We start from the raw sequence: 23,170 nt of genomic DNA on the forward strand, positions 1-23,170 counted from the left end.
GTGAATACCACACAATAATAACACTAAATCAATTTCCCGCTACCCTATTCTACATCATCCCCCAGCATCAGTGTAATGAATGCAAAATATACTAGCTCTTTAGACATGTTGTCATTTATGCATATTTTAGTACTAAATAATTAACACACAGACTTTTGGAGAAAGGTTAAGTTGAAATTAATTCTATAATATTCCCATCACTGACTTAGTTTCAAGATATAATCTAGGACTGTAAAAACAAAAGAACCATGATCAAAAACAATTTTAGTTAGTGATTTCTTCACATTGTGCTCCTTGCAAATCCATTTGCTTTGATAATCAATACATGTTCTCAAAAAGCTTATTTTACCTTGCCTGATCAAGCAATGCAGAATGTCAGAAACCCTTTATACACTGTTTTTTCACCTGGAATTAGATAATGTGTTTAAAATATTCTGCAGCCTTCTCCCTCACTAAATCCTACTGAGGATTTACAATGCACTGATCAAGTTTCTTTCAAGTTTACATTTCTCAGGTGTCTTTAGGTAGAACCTATGATTTTTCCACTTTGAAATTTTTTAACTTGGCCATTAGCTACCGCAACCACCTTTCCCACCTAAACCTAGCCCCTTTCAAACCAAGGGATCTGAACCAACTAACCTAACTAAACTCTGTAGACCTAAACCTGCTTCGTTATTTTATCAGGGCAACACCAATGAGGGGACTATCCCTTAGGTGTATGTGTTTACTTGATCTGTCTTGATTGATGTAAGCACAAAAGTGGTTACGACTAAGAACACAGGGCTTTTACTCTCTCTCAGGAGGAACTAAAAATACACCTTCTTGTTTATACCGAAAAAACAAAAACCACAGTAGAATACCTGTTGCTGGACTTCTACCTCCAAATATGTTTATTCTTTACTAGATGTACTTTTACACAAGAAAAATCTTTTAAGAAATGCCCCAGAGTTTCCTTGTGATATCAAAGCGTATACTCAGAGTCACTTTAACCAACTGATACTGTGACCTATTAAAATGCATGCTTCTGCTTTCTCGCAAATCTCAAACGCTGAAATAAATGCTGCTCTAACTTCAGGCTCTATTTTAACAGTGAAAGGAGAGACATCTGGCAATAATCTACAAATAAATACAGTGTCTCAATTCGTAGTTTCTCCTCCATAACACTACCTAGGACATTTTTGCAGCATGATTCATATAATCAACATAATACATTACAATGCCTTTCAAATAATTCAGAAGTCTCAGGTCATTCAATAAAGATCTCACTTTAGGAAGAGAAAAGAGAACGTGCCATGCCAGAAGACCTGCTCTATTGCCTCAGCTCCGCTGCCAGGAGGAACAACGTGGTGAAGCAAACGCCAGGGTTTCAAAAGCATTTTTCACAGGAACGGCAGAGAGAGAATGAGATGTATTTACCTAAATGTTAGAGTCCACAGGTGAAGCCAGAGTCAAGTTATGAAATCCTCTTCCTTTAGTTCCCAAAGTTTCAGTTTATAATGACGCCTGTAATAATCCTTTAGTGCTGCCAGGTAAAGTGCACTCCATATCTTCGCCCTATTTTCTTTCGCCCTTTTACAGTGTAACTTTGTTATTTGCATAAAGCTTAGTTCTAGCCTATGGGACTTTTTGAACATCTACATGTTAAATTAGCTGTCTTGACATGCTCTATCAAGCATGACATCATGAATCGCCATGGTAACCTTAACCACACCTGCCTAGATGCCAAAGTTACCTGTCCTGTTCAGACCTAGCTCAACATAACAAAAAAGCTCAACCACCATTTTCTAGACACACTGCGTTTTACACACACACACACACACACACACACAAGGACTTGTTTTTAAACTTATGGAAGTCTAAATTTGTTTGCCAGTAATTTTCTTCTTTGTAGAACACTGGCTGAAATGCTAAGCGTCGTTACTGACCCCCACTAGTTAAACAACAGCAACAAAAAATCTGTGGCAAACATGCGTCAGCTCATTTTCTAAAGGCACACTCAAAATCTCTGCCTTTGCAAAACTTCTACACATTCATTTTTGCTCTCCGTCCCTCGGAAAGTTTTTTTAACTGAGAGACTTGTAAAACAGGTTCCCGGCAGGGATTACCCCCTCCCAGGGCAAGGTTAGCATTTTTAACCTTTTCACTGCAAACTCTTTTTCGTCCTCAGGGCCGCTGTCCCGGCTCCTGCCCTTGCTCCCGCCCGTCCCCTGCGCTGCCGCAGTCAGCCCCACCTAATCGGGTGCACCAGCCTGCCCCCCGCGCAGCACCGCACCATTTACACCACGGCAAACCTAAGAAGTTTAAAACTATTTTCTTCCTTTCTTTCCCTTTTTTCTCGCTAACTTTGCTGGGGATTATGTTAGCACCTTGCTTTCATTAATGCAGGATAGACAACTTCGGCACGGGCAGGGCGTCTGAAGCTACTGCAGACACCTGCATTATGCACAAAAAGGGTGTTTTCCTGCAGACACAACACACCGATTTCCAGACCCCGGCTGGAGGGAGCCGCGTGGCTGCCCTGCAGGGTGCCCAAACCGCAGCGCGGGGAGAGCAGCCGGGCTGCGCAGGGCGGCGTGCGGTTGCCCCGGCGGGCGCTGTGCACCGGGCAAGGCGCATCTGGGCTGCAGGGGGCGCTGCGAACCCCCCGCTGCCGGCACCCCGCGTGCTTTCGCCGCGCGCTCGTGCTCCCACAGGCAGCTACCGCAGGCGGGGCGGCGAGCAGGCGCCGACGGCGGGAGGTGGCCTGTGTGCGCAGCTGGCGGCCGCGCGGCCCTGGTCAGCTCACCAGCCACCCGCAGGCCCCGCCGGCGCGTTTTGGCTGCCCGCGCTTCGCCGGGCGATCTGCGGTGGGTTATGGGGGTAGAAACGGGACCTGGGGAGGCACATGCAGGGCGGGATCTGAATAAACGAAGCCTGGAGGAAAACATTAACACGCAGTGGAAGACATGGGCCAGATTCAGCACTGACCTCACTGCTGGGGCTGATATAACAGTATCATCTGACAACATCGAACAGATTTTCCTCCTAATGCTGATTTGCCATAAACCAGGGGTCAGTTTGCCATGCTCACATACTGATGGCTGAGAGGGAGGAAGAGGGGAAAGGTCCACAAAAGAGACAACTGCCAATCCTGACTCTTCCAGCCCATTTTTGTTGGTTAGGGACCTGATAGGGCTTAGAGCAACCTAGAGGACAAATTATATGATATCCAAGGGACCGTCTCCTGACTGTAAATATTGGGTTGTTTTATGTTCCAGCTGCATCATTTTGACACAGAGATTAGAAAATGGTGCTGTATTGGCTAATGACAGATCTCCCGCAATGGGGAAATTCCCACCGTAGATAATGTTGCCACTTTCCAGATATTGAAGCAGCTGCAGAAGCAAAAAGGGAGCAAAGCAGCCTAAAAAATAAATCCTGACTTTTGAATTCATGCCTTCCCAAATACCTTACAGATTTTATATGTGATGTATGTATATGTTATACACACATACCTACTATGTGCACGTGTAGTTTGTCTTCTATACTACTGCTACACACATACGTAAAATAATTGAATTACACTCTATACACACACACTCCCCTAAGCAAAATTACATTATGGTCTCATCCATGGAGCTGCTAAGTGAGCCTCTGTTATATACATATCTACATACCTATGTCTGTGTGCATATACATACATATACATACATATGTATATACACACACACGCAATACACAGACATATGGGTGTGCATGCATAAGAGACAACTGGTAAGAAAAAACACTCTAACCTGCAAAGCCATGATCATAACAATCTGCTGTTACATTTGATGAGCCAGACATTGTTGTCACATTTCAACAAAGTAACAGTCTCACAATCAGGTGGAATAACTTATTTCTGTAAGCTTTTTTACAGGGCTTCTGTTTAATTTATGATTTTTTAAAAAAGTTATAGTGAATGAGTGAGGTATTCAGTCTTTCACATGCCCAAGAAAGATGGTTTGATGCTCTAATAGTAATTTTAGGGTGATTTTGTTTTAAAATTTACGCTTATTACATACAATACATATGTCTAATCATCAAAAAATAGAAGCAGGAGACATTCACATGAATTTTACCCTCAATAAACTAGCAAGGATGACACATTTTAAACAAATAGCAGGAACAGTTACTGCATTCCTTCTGTAATTTATTGGCTTCAGAAAAGGATCAAATTACAAAATGTGTAGGGTGTAGCAAACTGGGCTTGCAGTGTCTGCAACACTGGAACTAAATATTTACATGACTCCAAAAGATCTAATCTCTGGATTTCACCCCCACCCCCCACCCCTTATTTAATTTGTACGCTATCTTTATCTACCACCCGGCACATTCCACACAGTCACTAAAGTTCACAAAAGAGCAAAAGAGATAAGTGGAAAAAAAAATCAAGACTTTCAAAGGAAGTGGGGGAAGCTGTTTAAAAAATAAGGAATAGATCATCCTCATTAGAGCTGAAATCTTGCAACAATTGTAGCTGGACATATATGGATTCTAGCAGTTCTGTCCTAAAGCAGTGATAGTACCTGGAAAATCTAAAGTCCCTGTCAAAGAGAAAATGCGGGGGGGGGAGTTCCTGAGTGGCAGTCTTTCAAAAGCTGTAATAACTTTCTGATCCCCAAAGGTTCAGAAGGCTTCAAAAGATGCCGGGAATTCAGTAAGAATTCCCATAACAGAGTACTTTGCAAACCTGTTTTTATTTCTTGCTTATAATTATTTTGGTGTAGGTGCTGATATACCTACAAAATGCTACGGAAAAAAAGCTTTTTTAGAAGATTTACTGTGAAGCATTTGTTAAACAGAACAACGGGCACAAGATTTTAAGACTGAACTCTAAATTCTGCTTTTTTATTGGAAAATGAATTATGAGAAATACATCAAGGTGTCACATCTGCCATGACCCTAAATCTACTTTTCATTGCTGAAAAGTAATTGCAGGCAGTCAAGAAACAAACCACCTTAAGGCACACTTCTGACCGAACAGCCTTGGTGTCAAGACGGTTTGGAGAAGGCAGATAGCTGTGGGTGAGTCCATTCTGTTTGTAGGAAAAGATTCAAAAATAGAAAAGAAAGCAAATGAAAGGGCAACGGAGCCAGCTCAAGCATATGGACATGGGCTACAGATGTTTTCTTTTCTCCTGAGCAGTGGTGCCAATACTGAAAATGTAACAAAAGTTAATAGCTGTTCTGTATTTTCCCCAGTTATCCTCTTCAGCTGTGAAAATGGGAGGAGACACATATTCTAAGAATAAGTCTCACCTTCATCCCTTTCTCTGTCCATAATCTAAAAAAAGAAAAACTCTTCAAAAATGTCAGTTTCAACAAACAATTCAAAGGTAACATCGAATAGCTTGATTATCTTCTATTATTATTTCGTTGAGTGTCAAGGGAAAAAGTAGACCTTAGAATATATCAACAAAACCAATGTGTTTATGCTTTGTTACATTCTCACTTTTTGCAACAAAGTAACACTCAATTTTGTAGAAGTTAGACAGATCCTTTAAGAAAAGCAAGATATGCATTTGACTTTCATACCTGATCTCTCAGTCTTTCTTGGTGTCCCATTATTGCTGTAGCATGATGGGGATATTTCTGTTTCAGATGCTCAAGAAAAGCCTCTCTCTTTCTGTCCATTTCTGATGTCTGCATTCCCAGTATTTCTTTGGAACTGCGAGGGCCGCCTACCGTATGTCTTCGAGGGATGTTGCGGGTAGACTTTGAATTAGACGTATGACTATTCGGAGTCGTAAGGAGCTCTTTAGATCGGAGACATTCTGCATCATCTAATGATGTTACATGCAAACTGTTTTTTGCCTGCTCTGAAAAAGACAAAAACAGAATATTGTAAGAACTTGATCCCCACATTCACATTAATAAGGAAAAAAACCCTGGATCAGTAAAAAAGCTAGGTCAATTTAAAGGTACGATAGTGATCAATGGCCTGTTCTGCATCATTAGACATGTATAAGTTCTGGTAGGTGGCCCAGAAATAATCATTTATATAAGCTATGTTACACAGTACTTACATACTTTTAACACACCACTTCGCTATTGCCTCACAGAAAAGTGAGCATCATTAAAGCAGATCTTCCTTTTATACCATCTCTACCCCTATGTGACCTGAAAAGAAGGTATGACAGGGCCCTTACTCCTTGACCTTTAAAATCTATAGGATGCTTTCCACAAGAGGAAACAGTTTTCTTCAATAGGCTCCAGCACGCTTAACGGCCCTGTAACTAGTATCCTTAAGGATACCTACCAACTGATAAAATTCTTTTGACAAAGCAGATTTGAAATCCTTCATCTTTTTTCAGTGTTTGCAACATGCTCTGAAATACCTAAGAAATAATAAGAGGGTTTTGGAGGCTTTCTTTCCTTCTGATTTCTGACTGTGGTCTGGTTTTAAATTTCACAGATCTCCTTTGGATTTTATACGTCTCAGGACAGAAGGCTGGAAAATACAACATCACTTTTTCAATAAACCATTTCTTAAGAAATAAAATAAAAGCAAGTTTGGTGTGATATAAAAGAAGAAGAAAACGCAGATAAATTTTAGAACTTTAAAACATACTTTAAGACCAAAGACCATGACTAGTTTTGTAAAAAGACAGGCAGACACAGAGGGTATGTAAGTGCTGGCTTATCTTCAGGTAACTGTGTAACATGAACCCTCTGGTGCATGAAAAAGTGTAGTCTGGAGGCTTGTTACCTAATACCATTGAAAAACCCCTCGCTCTTTTGTCAGCAAAGAATAAAAACAAAAAACAGAAGCATTGAAAAGGCCTCTCCAAGTCTAATGTAGCCCTCCTTGTCTTTGCTGTGCAGCCTCAGAGGTCCTTGTGAATGTTAACCCTTTACAGAACCGCCCAGAGAGCAGGAAGTTCCTCCCTTCACATGTTTCCAGCACAGCTTTATTTCCCTCCCTCTGGCACTTTTTCACTAGCAGCCCTTTATCCTCCCAGCGATGGCCTCCCCGAGTGCTGCTGTTTATATGGCACTGGCGTTTGGAAACAGGCACCTACTCGCTTCCTTTTATGGGTCAATCCATCAGTTTGACACCCTGCCTACCACTTGCCCAGGAAATTTTATTCTAAGAATTTTTCGGCTCTCTGGTGTACATTGGCAATTGCCTGCCAAGTCCCACACTGTATCAGGCCCCAATAACACATAAAACCTTCACCAGTGGAGCCCAGTGGAGCCGGGGGGGAGCTCCAACAGTTTAAATGGGGAACCCATGACCTGGGTCTCACTTTAGGACTGAGCCCTGAAAGGTCGCACCTCAAAGAGTTTGCACTTTTCTCTAAGCTAACGATAACACTCAGGGACTCTGAAGTATCGGCGACATCCTCTCATTGCAATTCACAGAAGCCTATTCCAAAATCAGGATTGGAAACAAAAGCCCAAATTGCAGATTTTGCACCAAATTTGCAATTTTGCAAATTGCATCAAATTTTGCACAGATGAACACAGATCCAGACACTAGTTTTTAAACAGGTTGAGCCAAAATCTGCAGGCCAAAACAGTCCTGGCTTGTGGGGAAGTTTTGTTCTCCTGCCAGTTCAAAGTATCATGCTCTCATCTCTGCAGCACTGAAGAAAGAGCAGCACAGAGCTGCCACAGGACGCTGTGGACTCACACTGGTACGAAGCCTCATGCATTATTTTACCTGCTTTGCATACCCACTGCGACCTGGCAAAACAAAGTGTAGGATGCTCTAGACTTCAAAGCCAGGTTTTTATTCTCAGTTTACTGTGTTCCCTTAAAGAAAGGCAATGCCAAAACCCACATACAACATAGTCTTAAAATTTTCAGCTCATTTGGAGTAAGACAACAGTCTGAAACACACAATCCTGGTTCAGACTTCAGAGCAGCACACCCCCACACCCCCACACCCACTTAAGGCTGCAGGACAGTTCAGCTTTCCCAAGCACACCTCAATTGCAAAAGCATCCTGCTTCACCAGCGACCAAAAGGTCAGAGCACTGGTGCCAGGAACACTTCGCCCGCTTGAGATAAGTGGCAGATCTGCAACTTTTACTTGCAAGAAGTCAGCGTGGCTGCTCCAGCTGCCCCCAGTCCAAATGGCTTTGGAAGGCTGTACAGTCACTTCAGTGGATTTTAAATGGGAGGAAAAAGAGGTGGAATGGGGCTGGCTGGAATTTACCATCTTTAATTTGTTGCACCAGAAGTACAGCAGTTATATTCTTGAGGTTGTTGAAACAAAGTCGCCAGACATAAATAAAGGATTTCCTTAGAGTTCAAAGAAGTGAGTGTAGGTGCGTGTGACTGAATGTGTTATGTAGGCATCAGTGCTGTATAAACCTTTAAAGTATTGTCACAGTAGCAGTTTCAATCACTGAGCTGGTTGCAGGCACTTCTTCAAGAAGGCAGGCATACCTGCATGGAGAAACACAACTGAGAGCTCGCGAATGTGTATTTCAGACCCTAATTGTCTCTCATGTAGTCTTTCCACACCCTTCCCTTCAAAAATTTGAGAAAAAGCTAATGATCTGAAACATGAAGAGCCATATCAAGTCAAGTGTTTTACCTTTATTTATCATAGCTGGAAACCTAAAGAATGAATCAAAAATATCTTAATTTTCTAACACTACAGGAAAAACCCCCAACCAATTCTACCATTTTTTCCATACATTTGGAAAATACTGTACAAATACCAGTGAAGGGAAAGGAATGTAAACTATGCAAACTAATTGCTAGCCTTGCCAGCAAGCTGACCTGCAGCATGCAGCAGGATGCCATCCCGTTTTAGTACATATCACCCCATGACTTTTTTTTTTGCTGCTCTGACTGCCATGGTGCAGTAGCTACTGTTGTGTTTTGTTGTATAATCTATGCAAATATGCAATAAAAAAACTAGTCTGGATAATATTATCCATCTTGGCTGAAATGCAAACCAAACTCTCAAGGTCTGCAATGTTTGGATAAGGGTCTTCCCCCTAGTGATGGTTTAAAAATTCTTCCTTGGCCATTTCCTTGAGAGTGACAAGTCACCTTGATGGCGAGGTTGAAAGCTGGGACTGTGAAATCCCACCGCACACTGTGGGACACGTGAGCAACACAGCTTTTGCTTAGACCACAGTGTTACAGGGAGTAGAAGCCAAGAGATGTTTTCTGGATCCTGGAGTTGCTCAATAACAGCGTGGGCAAACTTTCCGTATCTTTCAAGTGAAGATAATAGGCCTAGAAAATCAATGCCCACAGATAACTGTGAAATGTGTGAAGGATCATGTGATTGTTCCCAGAAGACAGCTAAGAGTAGAGAAAGGATAAACTATGCAAGTACCCTCCTTGGAAAAGGAGTAAATAGAAGCCAATGAAAAACACACAAACAGAAGGGTGAGATAAGCTTGTCTCCCTTGTTCCCTCCCTCGTATTCAGAAGCTAAAAGCCGAAGGTCTTTCCATCCGATAAAGTAGCAAGTCTAGAGGGCAATGAAAAGTAAGACTTGCTGATTGACAGGGCAGGGCTTTGGTTATCCAAAGACTTGGATAACCCTTACATTTGAGATGCTTCTCTGATCTGAAAACAAATTTCAGGATTTCTTAACTTCATGCATTACTACAGCGGATATAACTTCACAGAAGAGTTACAGGTCTGCAGTATAGAAGCTGTCTGTCGAGGATTATCAGGAAGATTATGAAGAAGGATTAATTGCCGTGAGTTGGAAATTCATAAAAGGGTCCTTTAATATGTCCTGATACGTGATTCTTCTACTTAAGTGACACCCACCATGAAGTCTACAAAGGTCAGGAAAGTCACTTTGCCTCATTACTTCAGATTTTCTGAAGTTTTTAATATTCATGTTTTGCAATCCAGGTGACATGAGAGAAGAACATTTTCATATCAATTTCAGAAAGCAACAAGTATGGACCTGGGCCAAACTGAAATGATGAAACCAAGCTTTGAAGCAAGCCATATTCACTATTCAAAGCTTTAGAAAGGAATAATTTTTAATGGCATGAATCAAACTCACTCCTGTTATATTTATGTTAGCAGTAGATTTGAGAAGATTATTTCTAATTTGCTCCACTGTCTTTACAATTAACTCTGTTTCCAAAGAACTTTTCAAATGTAATTTTTGGATATGGGTCCAAATTTCTAAATTTGTCTGTGAACTTTCAGGATTAACAGTTTGGGGGGATTCAGAGGGTTGGTCTGGTCAGCCCTCTGTTTTCTGGCTCTACATGCATCTCAGTCTGTTTCATACAACCTCTACAGAAGAATTATGTTACTAGGGGCTCTTTTTCCTATTCAGACACATCCTTAACATGAAGATTTCCCTCCCACTAAATATAAACATATACACATGCACATGGTGTGCACTGCCCAGTATTTTAACTTCAAATTTTTTTCAAAAGAGTGTCAAACAGGAGAAAATGAATGCACAGGGGAAAAAATCTTTTTTTTCCCCCCTAAGTTGTCTACACAATATTTTCTGGTGTTACATACCCCTAAACTTGTGTCGGTTTTTAAACCCACATATACTCAACACCATACTACTTATTTCACAGAAACACAGTAACACAACTTTTGCTGAAGTTCCAGGGAGGAATACAACACACATGAACTGGCACTGTTCACAGGTGCTCTACATGTACTGTAATAGATGTAGATTAGATTAGGTATTTGTCATGCTACCTGAATTTTATGCTGCAAGTGGAGTATCCCACATAGAATTCGTCAGGAAATAGTTTTCATTAGCTTTTAGACAAAATATAGTGCAGCAGTAATTGTACAAATGCACCACAGCTGACCTTATGTGAAAACCATGCCTATAATTTCTTGGCTTCATTCCAAAATAAACCTAGCTGCTTTCACACAAAGTAAACTAACCTTGCGACAATCTGCTGCGAATCTCTGTGTTTTAAAATACAACCTGAGAAAAATACAATCTCAGATCTACTTTTATAAAACGAAGAGGTATTTTTCTTCCCTAGGTGAAGCATGCAGAGCATTTAAAGGGAAAGTGACATTATTTCTCTCTCCTCCTGGGAGCAGCACCCTTCGTATCAGGCTGCTTAGTGGACTGCAAACTGTGACATCAATATAACATGCTCTCTGCTTTAAAGGTTAAACAGAAATCTCTCTAAAGTTAAACGTACAAAGCCAGATGTTAGGGAAATCTTCAGAGCCACACGCACAAGAAAGACATGCTTTTTTTCCATGCATTCTGCCTCTAGTTATAAAAAGCAGCACTGAGGGGCATGTTTAAATGTAACTCCATCTTTGACTGATTCTGTTACTTACCCCTCATCTGTCTGCTGTCTGTCGAGTGAGCCAGGCACAGCTCAAGTTTCTGGCTTTCGTTTTCCTCCATTGTCCCTGCCTACCGCACGAGCTCTCCTCTCAAAACTTTGAAAGTGCAGCTTCGAAACTCTCGGAGCGAGCCTCTGGGAGGAGAAAGGAAACGGGCTCCCCCAGCGCAAAGCTCCCCCTAAGCGCGCCGCATTCCCGGAGCACCCGGAGCCGCTCAGCAGCGGGAATGGTCCTGGCTGCAATGGTGGGCAGAGCTGGCGGCCGGCGCAGCGGCGGCCGGCCGCGTCCCCGCGCGCTCCTCCGCCTGGGCCCCAACAGGTGATGGGCTTTTCTGCAGGCGAGCCCCTAGCCTGCTTGCTTTCCACTGCAGCCAAGGAGCATTATGAAAGGGAACATTTCAAACATGATTACAGGCCTGAGTCTCCGCTGGAATCCGAATCCGTAGCCTTTCAAATCTCTGTCATGGGACAAAAGCCTTTCCACAGAATATTTTTTTAAGCTCGTAACCACCAAGCCCACAAGCATTCCTGATAAATGCTCCTCTGTCTTTTTTAGCATGGAGTTTAAAAGTAATTCATTATATAAGCGCTTTGAGGTTTTGTTTTCTGTTGAATTCTTTCAAGCTGCTCAGAGAATGAGTTAGGGAAAATCAAGATACAGGAATTTAACATTAGCAAAGCCAATAAAAATGAATAGTAGCAATATGTAAGCAGGAACTTTGGTTAAGAGGGATTTTGAAGCCTCAGTAGCAATGCATACAGAAACATACAACATTCTCTTCTAGTAGATCAGAAGCAGGAAGCCTGCACGAGAATAAAGAGATCCATTGGGCTGCAAGACGGAAAATAATGAGGCTAAGCAGCATAAGATTGGTTCCACAGATCCCATCAGATCCCCCATGTATCGATTTAGCGGAGAATACTAGACCAAAACTTAGTCTATTAAAATGATAATATAGAGTCAGATTTGATGGAACAAACTGAGAATTGATTTACAGCATTAAGACCAGAAAGTTTATCCACTTCTGAATTAGGTTAAGAACACTGAATTTGGTTAAGAACAAAATGTAACTGAGATACCTATAAAAATCTGCAATTTCTCCTTTAAACCAACCTTATACTGCATCAGCAGATGACAGCTAATATCTTAGATGTCTTTTTAAAAAGACCTAAATTAATCTGGTTTTCCAAGCTTACTTTAGGACTTACTTCAACACTAGCTAAATTGGTTGAAATGACCTCTGAACCATCCAGTCCAGACGGGCTAGGAAAATTCTCCTGCATTTCTTTCTACACCTCTATCTGGCAGAAATATCATTTAGATTATTAAATGCAGAAACGTTGCGCATATTTATAAATTCCGTATAGAGCCTCAAAGAGCACCACTCTTCTCATGCCCCATCCTCCCCATTCCAGATGGAAAAATCCTTTGAGTGAATTACAATTAGCAATTAATAAATGAACAAAACTATTGTTCATTAGATCAGACATACATATTCTCTTTTTATAACCACTTACAAATGTTTATTTTGCTTTTTACCAATTAATTTTATATAGTCTAGGAAGCTGGCAAAGGGCCCAGAAATTTGCACACAGAAAACAAAATAATAACATAGAAAAGATGAAAAAAACCAATGTAAACATTAGCATGGCTATTTAAGGCCTGCAATACAGTGTTTCAAAGAATGCCTCTATAGGAGCCCTGCGATTTGCAGTGTAGTGTTTTTACTGGCCTTGGGTTACTCTCTGCAGATGCTGACTGTGGACTATTCTAGGACCAGAAGTGAAGGCCATCTATCCTCCTTATCTGATGTTGTCTTTTATGATATTGAGGAATGTGTCTTTAACACTGAGGCTTTCCAGAGTCTGGACAAGCAGATTTGCAAATTATATTCACCGCCAGCTGGAATGAAAGGAGGGCTCATGCTGGAATATTATGCACTGAGTGATCACTGAACACCAACTACTGCAAGAAATAAAAAAGAGCTCAGAAACCCCTAATGGGAAAAGCAGGCCAATGTAGTTGCCTGGAGTAGCAACCTGAAAGCTATACCAAAAATATAAAAAAACACAAAAATGGAGAGTTAACAAACTAAGGGCATTAAAACAGATCTCATCCTGAAATAATACAACAGAAAGCACAAAACATATTTCCTTACAAATGCCTATAAAGGAAGACACTTTTGCAGCCTCATACAAAAACAAGGTTAGCACTGGAGATCAGCAGAGTTTGTACCAAGTGTGTTAGTAAGATCAAAATGCCTTCATCCAAGGTGGGAAAAAAAGCTAAAAAAACCCCCACGACTATGGGGTTATATAACAAATGTTGTTAAGATTAAAATATCTACTCTTAGCCAGCAACATTCGTTTCTACAGTCAAGAGCACAACACAGACACAGAGCTGGTCTCAGGCCACAGCAGTGCCCCACTGTCATGTCCTACCGCTCTCAGCGCCCCAGCAGAAAGGCCACATCCCCCTCGGGACTTCTGGAAGATCCAGTGAGGGCTCTGCCTCCACACTCCCTCTTTGCATGGCACAGGGAGAGTCTGAGAGCAGCAGCCAGGTGACCCACCAAAGATGCTTGGGGCCTGGGCGGTCAAAGCTTCTTTGTCTTCCGCTTTGGTCAAAGGAGCTCTCTCCTACATGGGCACTGGGGGCAGGCTGGAGGAAGGACCACTTCTGTCGCTTCTCACACGAAGCAAGCGACCCTCATTGCTCCACTCCTTGCCACCTTCACTTTTCAGGGGTGCACAGAGATTACCACATCAGGGCTCAGGGGGCACAAGGTGCAGACAAAGAGTGCTCGCAACGCAAAACCTCTAGCATTCTCCCCAGAAAACCCAAGCAGAAACCCTGAAAGTGCTCAGGGAAGAAAAGCCAAGGGTCAAGTGCTTCAAGCACACAGGATCCATAATACCTGACAAAAAGCCAGGAGGCTGGTTGCAGCATGTATGTGCTCACTACCATTCCCTTGACTCCAGCTACCTGTAACACTGCGTCTAGAGCAAAGTGGGGCTGCCAACTGCCACCCAAAAGGCAGCTGAAAACCACTGGCAGCATCCCTGCCTCACACCACACCACTGCCTTGGCAGTGTCACCATTGCCAGTACCTAACTACACCACATCGAGCACATGCCTACACATGGGGTGCTCCCTCCTTTCCCTGCTGCAGCATAGACATGTCACACAACACCAGCACCAGGGAGGAACTCGCAGAGACTGCAACTGGAAGGAAGAGAGACCTGGGCTGCGCAGCCTTAGCAGGCCACTGTGCCTTAGCTTTCCTGCTGAAAGATACTGCTTTGCCTAAGGACATTGTGCACAGGAAGGCATCAGCCCCTTGACAGTCATCTGGCAACTACCTATCTGCCCATCTCAAAACAGCCCCTCTCTAGAAGGCTTTCACTCCTCCAAAGAGCTTCCAGCAAGCAAATGCCTACCCTGCAACAAGCATGTCCCACAGCTTCCTCTTCCCTCAGCAAACACTGCTGCAGAGGAAAGCTCTCACTAGGGACAGAAATCAGGAAGGAAGGAGGGAAAAAGCATGCTTGCGACGCATCTCAGACCAAACACAAACACTCCCTGGCCTTTAGTCAGGATCCTGGCTGCAGATCTTGGCGAAAGCTTTGGAAACTAATGGCCTCCACCTCAGCAGACAGAGCCCAGCACGCTGCCAGCATCCCTGCCTCACACCACGAGGGCAGCCTGGGCCCTGCCAGCCAAGGACCATCCTCACCTCTGAGTGCTCCAGGTCTCCCCATGCTGGCGGCACTCCCCATGCACAGCACTGCTCTCTCCAGCTGCCTCCTCCTGCATGGAGTGCCAAGACACTGGGGCCACCCCTGCCCCTCGCCTCACAGAGGGCTGCCAACCAACACACGCCTCTGCATCAGGGACGCGCTGCGGACATGACTAGGCATGGCAGCAGTCATGCTCAATACGTGGCAGCAGCAGGCCACCAGCAAGGGCCCCAAAACGCACAAAGCCCAGCCCTGGGATGGGTGGCACCAGCACAAGTCTGCAGTCTGAAACTGGCTTCTGTGGCTGCAGCAAGGCTGCTGAGACTGACAGTCAGTGGTAGTGCTGATGCCCTCAAGGGACCTGAGCAACACGGGCCCCTGAAACACAGAGACGACCACAGAGAGAGAGAAACGGCTTATTCACTTGTGGACGTGGGACGTGCAAACCAGGTGTCACCAGAGAACTTCCGCGGCTGCGGAAGTGGTCTCCAGAGCAGGATGGCAGAGCACTGGCAAAACACGAGACTAAATGTTGCACACTTCAATACTATTAAAAACCAAACTAAACCAAACAGCCTGCCTGGCCTCAGATGAAACATAATCACCTCAGCTGCTGCTCAGGATGGCATCAGTTGTGAAGGAAAGGAACAGCTGGAGCAGTACAGTCTCAAAACATATTCCCAGTTTAAGGGAAAAGTCCTCAGTTCCAACTTGGATTTATTTCATATATGTAAGGAGGCCATTCCCTAAAATGTTACCTGTCTGTTTAAAAGAATTAATGAAACTCCTCTAGCCGTTGACAAACTGGAGATAGCCAGAACCATTATACGATGAGGCTCAATTAAAGAGCTACATAGTAGAATCACTGGGATGAATCACCAGTAACAGGTTTATTTAACATTAGGTTAAATAAACTCGATTAACCAGTTCACAGCACGCAATCAGAATTTGTTTATCTGTGGGATAAACAATAACAGCAGTTCCTTTTAATTATTGTGTTCAGATCTGGGCCCATCAATATCAAAAACAGTGCATGGAGAATAATTGCTAACAGGATATGCAGTTTTAATTGTGTTCAAAATTAATGTCCCAGAGCTACTTAAACACTTCTGGTTTTAGTATGTGCGTAAAAGAAACAATTAACAAACACTGACTACACTATTACTTAAACTTACATTATACAACAAAGGCTGTATGGCTCTAGCAATTATTCACAACTAAAAAACTGGGAAGTTAATTATTAATAGCTAAATCAGAAGCACCCCATAAATAAAAACCTAACTCAGTTTCCATGTGAAATCAGACACTCACCGAGAAATCTGCCATGAATGCTCTCAATATTGCTCAGCCTAACACTTTCTAGCCTTTCACCCAGAAACAAAACAAATATTGGACCTAAAGTGGTGAGGTGGTAGAGTCCATGAGAAATGAAGACCGTTCAACTCGGGCAGTCCCACAGCACCCCTCCAGGCCCCTGGAGGGTCCGAGATCGCTCCTGGGTGACCTGGAGGAGGGGAGCAGCCAGGTGGATGCTCTGGTGGGTTCAGAGACCTCTGCGCCATCCCACAGGGCTGAGCTAGCCATCCACTGTAACCAGCTGCCACCGCTCTTGCAGCCAGCTTTGGGTGCGAAATGGGGAAAGTAACTTCTACTGACTATGGAGAAACAGATCTGACGGTGGTTAAACCCTAATTTCCACCTCAGCCAGCCGAGAGGTGGAAGGCTGAAGGGACATGGAGGCTGAACTGCACCTGTATCCCTGGAAGTCATGTTGCAGCTTCAGCACTGAAATTCATTTGCGCATGTTTGTGTTCAGTGGCATCTGCTCTGGCTTAGAGAGCTAGCTGCAGCCCTTGGTCTTGTCTAGAAATAGATTCACTCCTGAAAGAAAAGAACCGTGTTCAAATATGTATATTATCAAAGATGATACAACATAGTACCAACCGCTAGCTCATACAAGCAAAATGACATCTATCAATATGAATCTACCAAGCAGAAGCTGGGGGGAAAGAGGTTTTCACTGCTTTGAAATTAATTGTCTAGTAATTTGTTATCATATATCACAGAATCACAGATTTTTAAGCCTGAAGCCTTTGTGATCATTTGGCCTCATCTGCTTAGCAAAGGACATGGGATTTCAATGAACTGGTTCCTATTTCAAGTCCAAGGATAATGGTTAAACTATTAGCGGTTAAGTAAAGGAAAACATCCAAACTTGACTTTAAAATTTACAACAAGAAACGACCTCTGGGATTATTTATCATGAAATTACCTTTGCTGTTAAAAAAATCTGTGGACAGTTTCAAGTCTATATTTATACTCCATACGTTCCTACTCAGTTAACAACTCTCATACTTATGAGAAGAAAATATCTTTTAGTGAAGGACTGAAATGATAACATTCCAGCTGAAGGGGAAAAAAAGGGAAGGAAAAAAATAAAAGGAGTTGAGTTTTTCTATGCATTTCCACAACACACTTTCCATCATGTCTTGTCATAGCTACAGATTTCAGCTCCTTTAGAGGAGTTTAGAGACTGACAGTTGTGCCAAATTATGTAATCATTTCTGAAGAATCACAGGAGTCGCCATCAGTCTTAATCCCTAAAACTATTAAAAAGAGTCACTAGGAAGCTGAAGATTTGATGCTCAGACAGAAGATACGTTCACCTTCCTATTCCACTTCAAACTGAGCTCTGGGGAGCAACCACAATCACCGGCCGTTTGACAGCAGCGAGGTCTCAATTATGCAGCGGGATGCAGTGCACCAGCCATGTCCCTGCCGAGGAAGAGCTGCACCATTAAGTGCCCTGTCCGTGCCCATCTCAGAGTGACGGAGCATCCTTCATTTACTTGGAAAGACATTTTAATCAAGCTAACAACTCTCACACCTGGACACCTATGTAACGGGGGTCATTTTGTCATGTTATGTGAAATCAATTAGTTTTTTGTTTTACTGCGTTTTGTTCTCTCCTCCTTTCCACTCCCCACTCTATTTCTTAAAATAAATTAAAAGCTCTGAAAACAGTAAGCACTTGTGCATCCTCTAAATCAAACTGAGGAAAAGAACTGGGGTCATCACGAGTAAGTGCTAATATTCAAGTTGGAAAAAAAAACTGGTGATAATTCTCTCTCATCCATAGCTTAATCTCCCTCTCTAAATCAGGACAATAACAACAAAACTAAATCTAGATATTATGTGTACCCCATCCCTAAGACAAATTGGAACACAGCTAAATGAAGATAATTACACCATGCATGTTTCTGACTCAGGCAATGCAACACCTTATTCCAGTCTTTTTCCTCCCTTATGCTGTCATCCTGCTGTACCAAGCTAACATTGATGCTAATACATCACAGCCAGAAGCAGCTGACTTTCATCTGGCATGTGATGACTCTTCCTCACACATGCCAGCTTGGCCAACTTGCCACACAGCAAAATTTCCATACAGTATCAGCTATGGTAAGGAATGAGATCAGCCTGCAAACCCAGAAAGAAGAAATTTTAACATCTGTTTTTGTAAGGTACCAAACAAATAACTGTGCGAAAGCAAAATGTGCCTTAGATAGGAAATTTCAATAACTAGAGTTTAGTCAAATAAAAAGCAATATGTGGGTGGGAAGCAACAGTGGAGGGAATTGTTTCTGAGGGAGGTGGAAGAAAAGGAGGCGAGGAGGTCACTTTTAAGTCCATCTGCTCTATATTCAAATTCTATTTTTCCCTAGTGTAAAGCATTTTGGTTTTGATAAGTTCCCTTTTGGATGAATTCACTCGAACAGAGCTCTGGTGAGAGTTTGGATTCAAAGTGGTCCAACTTTTTAGCAGTGCCAGAACAATAGACTTAACATCTGAAACCCTGACTATTGCTGGTTTCACGGATGTCTGCGGGGTCCGTTTGTAAACGTACTAGGAGGCACGCTTTAGTGATCAAAGGAATTGAGAGTTAAAGGACAATTATACTTAAAAAGAATCACGAGAGATTCTTTGTTTCAGCTCTTACGAAATACACATGGAGTTTATAAGATTGTCAGGAGACTGCTTGAATTAAGAGGATATACAACGTGTATTTTGGTGGTCCAAAAATAATAGAATAGATCAAATTATGTTCTAATTACTATATTAACATGCTTATCAACAGGCAATTCCAAGAAGTCTTGCAAATATCTAAGAAGTCTACTAAGAGGAATGCCTTAAATAAAATAATTAGTAAATAATATGGTTAAAAATCAACACAATGGTAGCAGTACTGCCAAGCCCATCCACACGGTTCATGATAATGGTCTTTTTGAAAAGTCATGTTTTTTGGAACATTATTCTTTTTACTGGTCCTTGGCCTGTGCGCAATCATAGATTGACTTTTTTCCACAATGTTACTGGCAAAAATACATTTTTTTCTATGAGACTCAGCCTAAAAGCATGTGAGTGGTCAGCACCATTGTTACTTAGTAAAATAAGTTAGACATTTTTAATTGTTCTTATTACAGTTTCTCTCTGACTCCTGCCACAAATGCAGTAATATTTAGAAAATGGATACAAATAGCTGAAAAGAGATAAAGACAAGTAGAATAAGTTATTATACCTTTGATTCCATATGGATCTGATTTTCCAGCCTGGAAAGTTACAGGTTGTGGATTCTGACTTCATTTTTATCTATGCAGCCCTACTGGCTGCTGTTTGTAAAGCTTTCATTTGTATTCTTTGGGGAACATGAACTCCTTACGGCAGACTTAAGGGCAGAATGATATTGGAGAAATTCCTTCTACCTGTGAATACATGAATGACTTCTGCAACACTATGTGCATCCCCCCACCCCGAGCCCCACAAGTACCCCTCTGACCTTCTCAGACTACGCTGATGCTATCATTAAAATAGCTGATTAGTAAGAAAGTAATCACAGCTGATGGTAGAAGTGCTGCTTTTTTCAGTCCTACTCTCTCTGTCTGCAAGGATGCGCATTTATTTTAATTCATTAATTCAGATACATGAAAACCTTTTGATATTTAGGATTTCATAGCTTAAGGGCAATAGGGACCATTTGATTATCTTGTCTAACTTCCTGTCTATCATCTACCGTTACACTACATGTGCAATCTTCATACAAAGACCAAACATTTTAATGACTAACAAAATGTTTCTGATCTCAGGTGACTAATGATGCAGCTACACTAGTACTTTAGGTTCAAACAGGGATGTGCTTTTGAAGCTAACCTCAACACCTGTCGGTTCTCAAAACCAACAATTTTGCTCTACAGGTCTCCCACACTGGGCTTTATTGCAGACCTGGACTAAATATGTTCAGCAAAAAGAGAGTGAGAGAGACTGTTGTTGCCTCAGTTCCTCAGCCCCTGGATGGTGACATAAGCTCATACCCAGATACCCAGTGTAAGCAAGTGAAATGTATCAAGCTCCCTATGGACTTGACCTTGAAGAAAATTCTTTCCTTTGCCTTAAATTTCCCAGATCAGACCTCCACCTAGGCAAAAAAACAGATCTCTCCTAATCTCCAAGTCCTGTCCCACACATCCAGTCTCTGTCTCCAGCACAGTCACTCCTGTATGCATGACAAAAACTAGAAGGGAGAAAGCAAAGCAACTCGAAATATATCTAGCCAATTGTACACGGGGAGGAAATCCTCCTGAACCCTGCACATTACCAGCTGAAAGTGTGAAGCATGACAGCTAATGATAATCACTCTTTAACACAGAGCTGCAAGTGTTAGAGGCATGCTATCTGCGGGATTACAGTGTTTAGGCCCATGAAAGAAACTGATGAAGATGATGACTCCGATGCAGCACTTCCAACAGCAGAAGGATCTGCCACAACATTCCACCCTGAAACAACCACCCCAGGAAATACAGACTCTCTTGCAGCAGGTAGAACATGTATCTTTTCAAATATACTAATTCTCACTTCACAGACTATGTTATATTTAATTGACTGATGTTTAATTACCCTCACTGCTAAGAAATTGCTTCCTATTTCATGAAGTTAAATTTGACTAACTTCAATTTCCAGCAACTGGAAGTACTCCCCATTTTTTCATCAAGACTAGTTCTCTAGATTTGCATTTGGTGAGGATGTCTCACAGCTTCCTCCTCAAACTGTATCAGCTCATTTCCTAAAGAGTTGCAGTATCTTAGTTAGCCTTGGTTTTAATGTTGGAAAATAAGTTCTTCTCCTCTCTTAACTTTCTTTCTAGTATTTCCATCTCCTCCCTGAAGCACCTGAGGTACAGACAGCAGGGTTATCAGAGCCCATTCCTTTGAGTTTAATACACTAACAGTAGTAAATGAATACATGGCCTAAATTTACCTCTGAAAATACTGGCATATAACCGGCCCAGCTGGAAGGCTGAGCAACACTAGAGGATGTCCCCAGGGAAAGTGGTGTGGGATCGGGCTTGTGCTCGCAGCAGCTGGGGCAGGGATCACGGGACAGAGCTCCCTCCACCCCGAGGAGGGAAAGCGCACGGCAAGGCAGGGGAGAGCAAACTGTTCGGGCACGTAGGGAGCTGCAGTGACAGACTGCCTGTGTCATATCTTATTTCCCCTACAGGGGAAGTCTGCTCCTTCTGTGCCGCATGTTTGTAGAAGATGAAAAGAGAGAAAAAGTAACAGTGATCCATCTCATCAGGCTCCAAGGAGCGCGCAGAACTGCCTGGGGTGAAGGCAAAAATAAGCAACATCAGCACAGAAAGGTGCCATACATGGTTTAAGCTTATTGAGAGGTACAGCCTCTGTCTCTCTCATGAATAAAGACATATCCCAAGACATAATTTAATTTCTACCTTTTCTAACACTTCTTACAAAAACATTTCAAACAAATCAATGACTCACAGCAGAGGTCTCCACCAACAACATAAAACAACATTACACTAGTTACCCCCTTTACAAACAGGCAGCCTGCACTGAGCTATACAAGTATCTCTTAAAGTACAGCACATGCTTTTACATGCAGCATAGCTGATAGAAAACAGGCAGTAAGTGGTAACAACTACAGGTTTTCTTCACTCCAAAGGAACTGTTTATTAAACACTAATTGGTAACAGAGACAGCATTGACTATATATGCGTGTATTTCCAATACGCCATTCATTATATCTGCAAAAATATAAGCCATCTTTGTGAATTACTTCATTTTATTTATGATTCTCATACGATAGCCTTAATCTTTCATAATTAATGTAACATGTTTAAAAGCTCAATTAGCACAATTTTTTTCTTTTTTACTGTTTTGCTCTGCAACTGCCACTAAAAGATAATACCTCAAGACTGCAGCAAGAATGATATTTAAATTCTTCCATCAGCTGGAGAAAGTTCTGGGCAAAGTGCTGGAAGGAAAGAAATACCAATATCTCTTACTATACATGTTCCCATTTCAGTTCTACCAGCTCCTATAAATCCACTCTCACAGCAAAGAAAGCAACACAAGAATGGCCTTGGAAGAGGACCTTCAGTAGGCAAAGGATGAATTAGTTTGCAGACCATTAGTAGTATTAATTCAATGCTTTTGGTCTGCTTTTTTGTGAGGAGTCTTGCTGTAAGAGCTCAAATCTAGAATAGCAGGATTCCATATGTAGATTCTATATGTAGCTGAGAAGGAAAAAAAAAATACTTAATGGTTATACAGAGAACCAAGTGCCTTCCCATTTTTAATGCCATCTGTCTCTAAAAGCACGTTATGCAACTCTTAGTCTGAAGGCCATGGGAGTAAACGTGACTGCAGAAGATGGTCTGCAGAATGGAAACCAGGGCAGAGGGGTTTACAGGTCTGGCATCACTTGAAAAACCTGAATCAAATCAAAATAGTTTTCTAAAGAAGTGCCTAAACTCACCCAGAAGATATAGACTGAATACCAGAATTGGAGGGTAAAATGCTACATGCAGTATTTACCAATCACTTTCTTTTCCCAAACATCAAACAAGATTGTTTGTTTGTTTTCTCTACCCTGCAAAAAATACTGGGTGGTCTTCTCATTTCAAGATTTTGAGAAACTCTTCAAGAGGACAAGGCCATAACAGGCCTCTTGGGCAGCATGGGGTCCTTTTTCAACACTGTTTTACATTATACTTGGTTTTAGTCACAGACATTAAGACTGTGAGGGTGCTTTGCAAAACATCACTAAATACCTTTTTT

The 23,170-nt window shown here is 42.1% G+C and overlaps 1 protein-coding gene across 14 annotated transcripts in view; it reads right to left on the reverse strand.

The window, feature by feature from the left end:
- Positions 1 to 23,170, reverse strand: part of KIAA1217 (KIAA1217 ortholog) — a 354,487-nt gene that overhangs the window by 171,962 nt on the left and 159,355 nt on the right. For 10 of the 14 annotated variants that reach the window (XR_003260038.2, XR_003260037.2, XM_026105796.2 and 7 more), the window contains exon 2: positions 5,557 to 5,840. Coding sequence is in view for 11 of the 14 variants with exons in the window: in XM_026105796.2 (XP_025961581.2) it covers positions 5,557 to 5,840 (284 nt within the window). In the remaining 3 variants the exon portion in view is untranslated. Of the gene's footprint in view, positions 1 to 1,416; positions 1,745 to 5,556; positions 5,841 to 11,289; positions 11,777 to 23,170 lie in introns of those variants that run through there. The other 4 variants (XM_026105798.2, XM_026105795.2, XM_026105797.2 and 1 more) reach the window with 3 other exon arrangements.

Source organism: Dromaius novaehollandiae, chromosome 2 (assembly GCF_036370855.1).
Source record: "Dromaius novaehollandiae isolate bDroNov1 chromosome 2, bDroNov1.hap1, whole genome shotgun sequence".
Lineage (NCBI taxonomy): Eukaryota > Metazoa > Chordata > Aves > Casuariiformes > Dromaiidae > Dromaius > Dromaius novaehollandiae.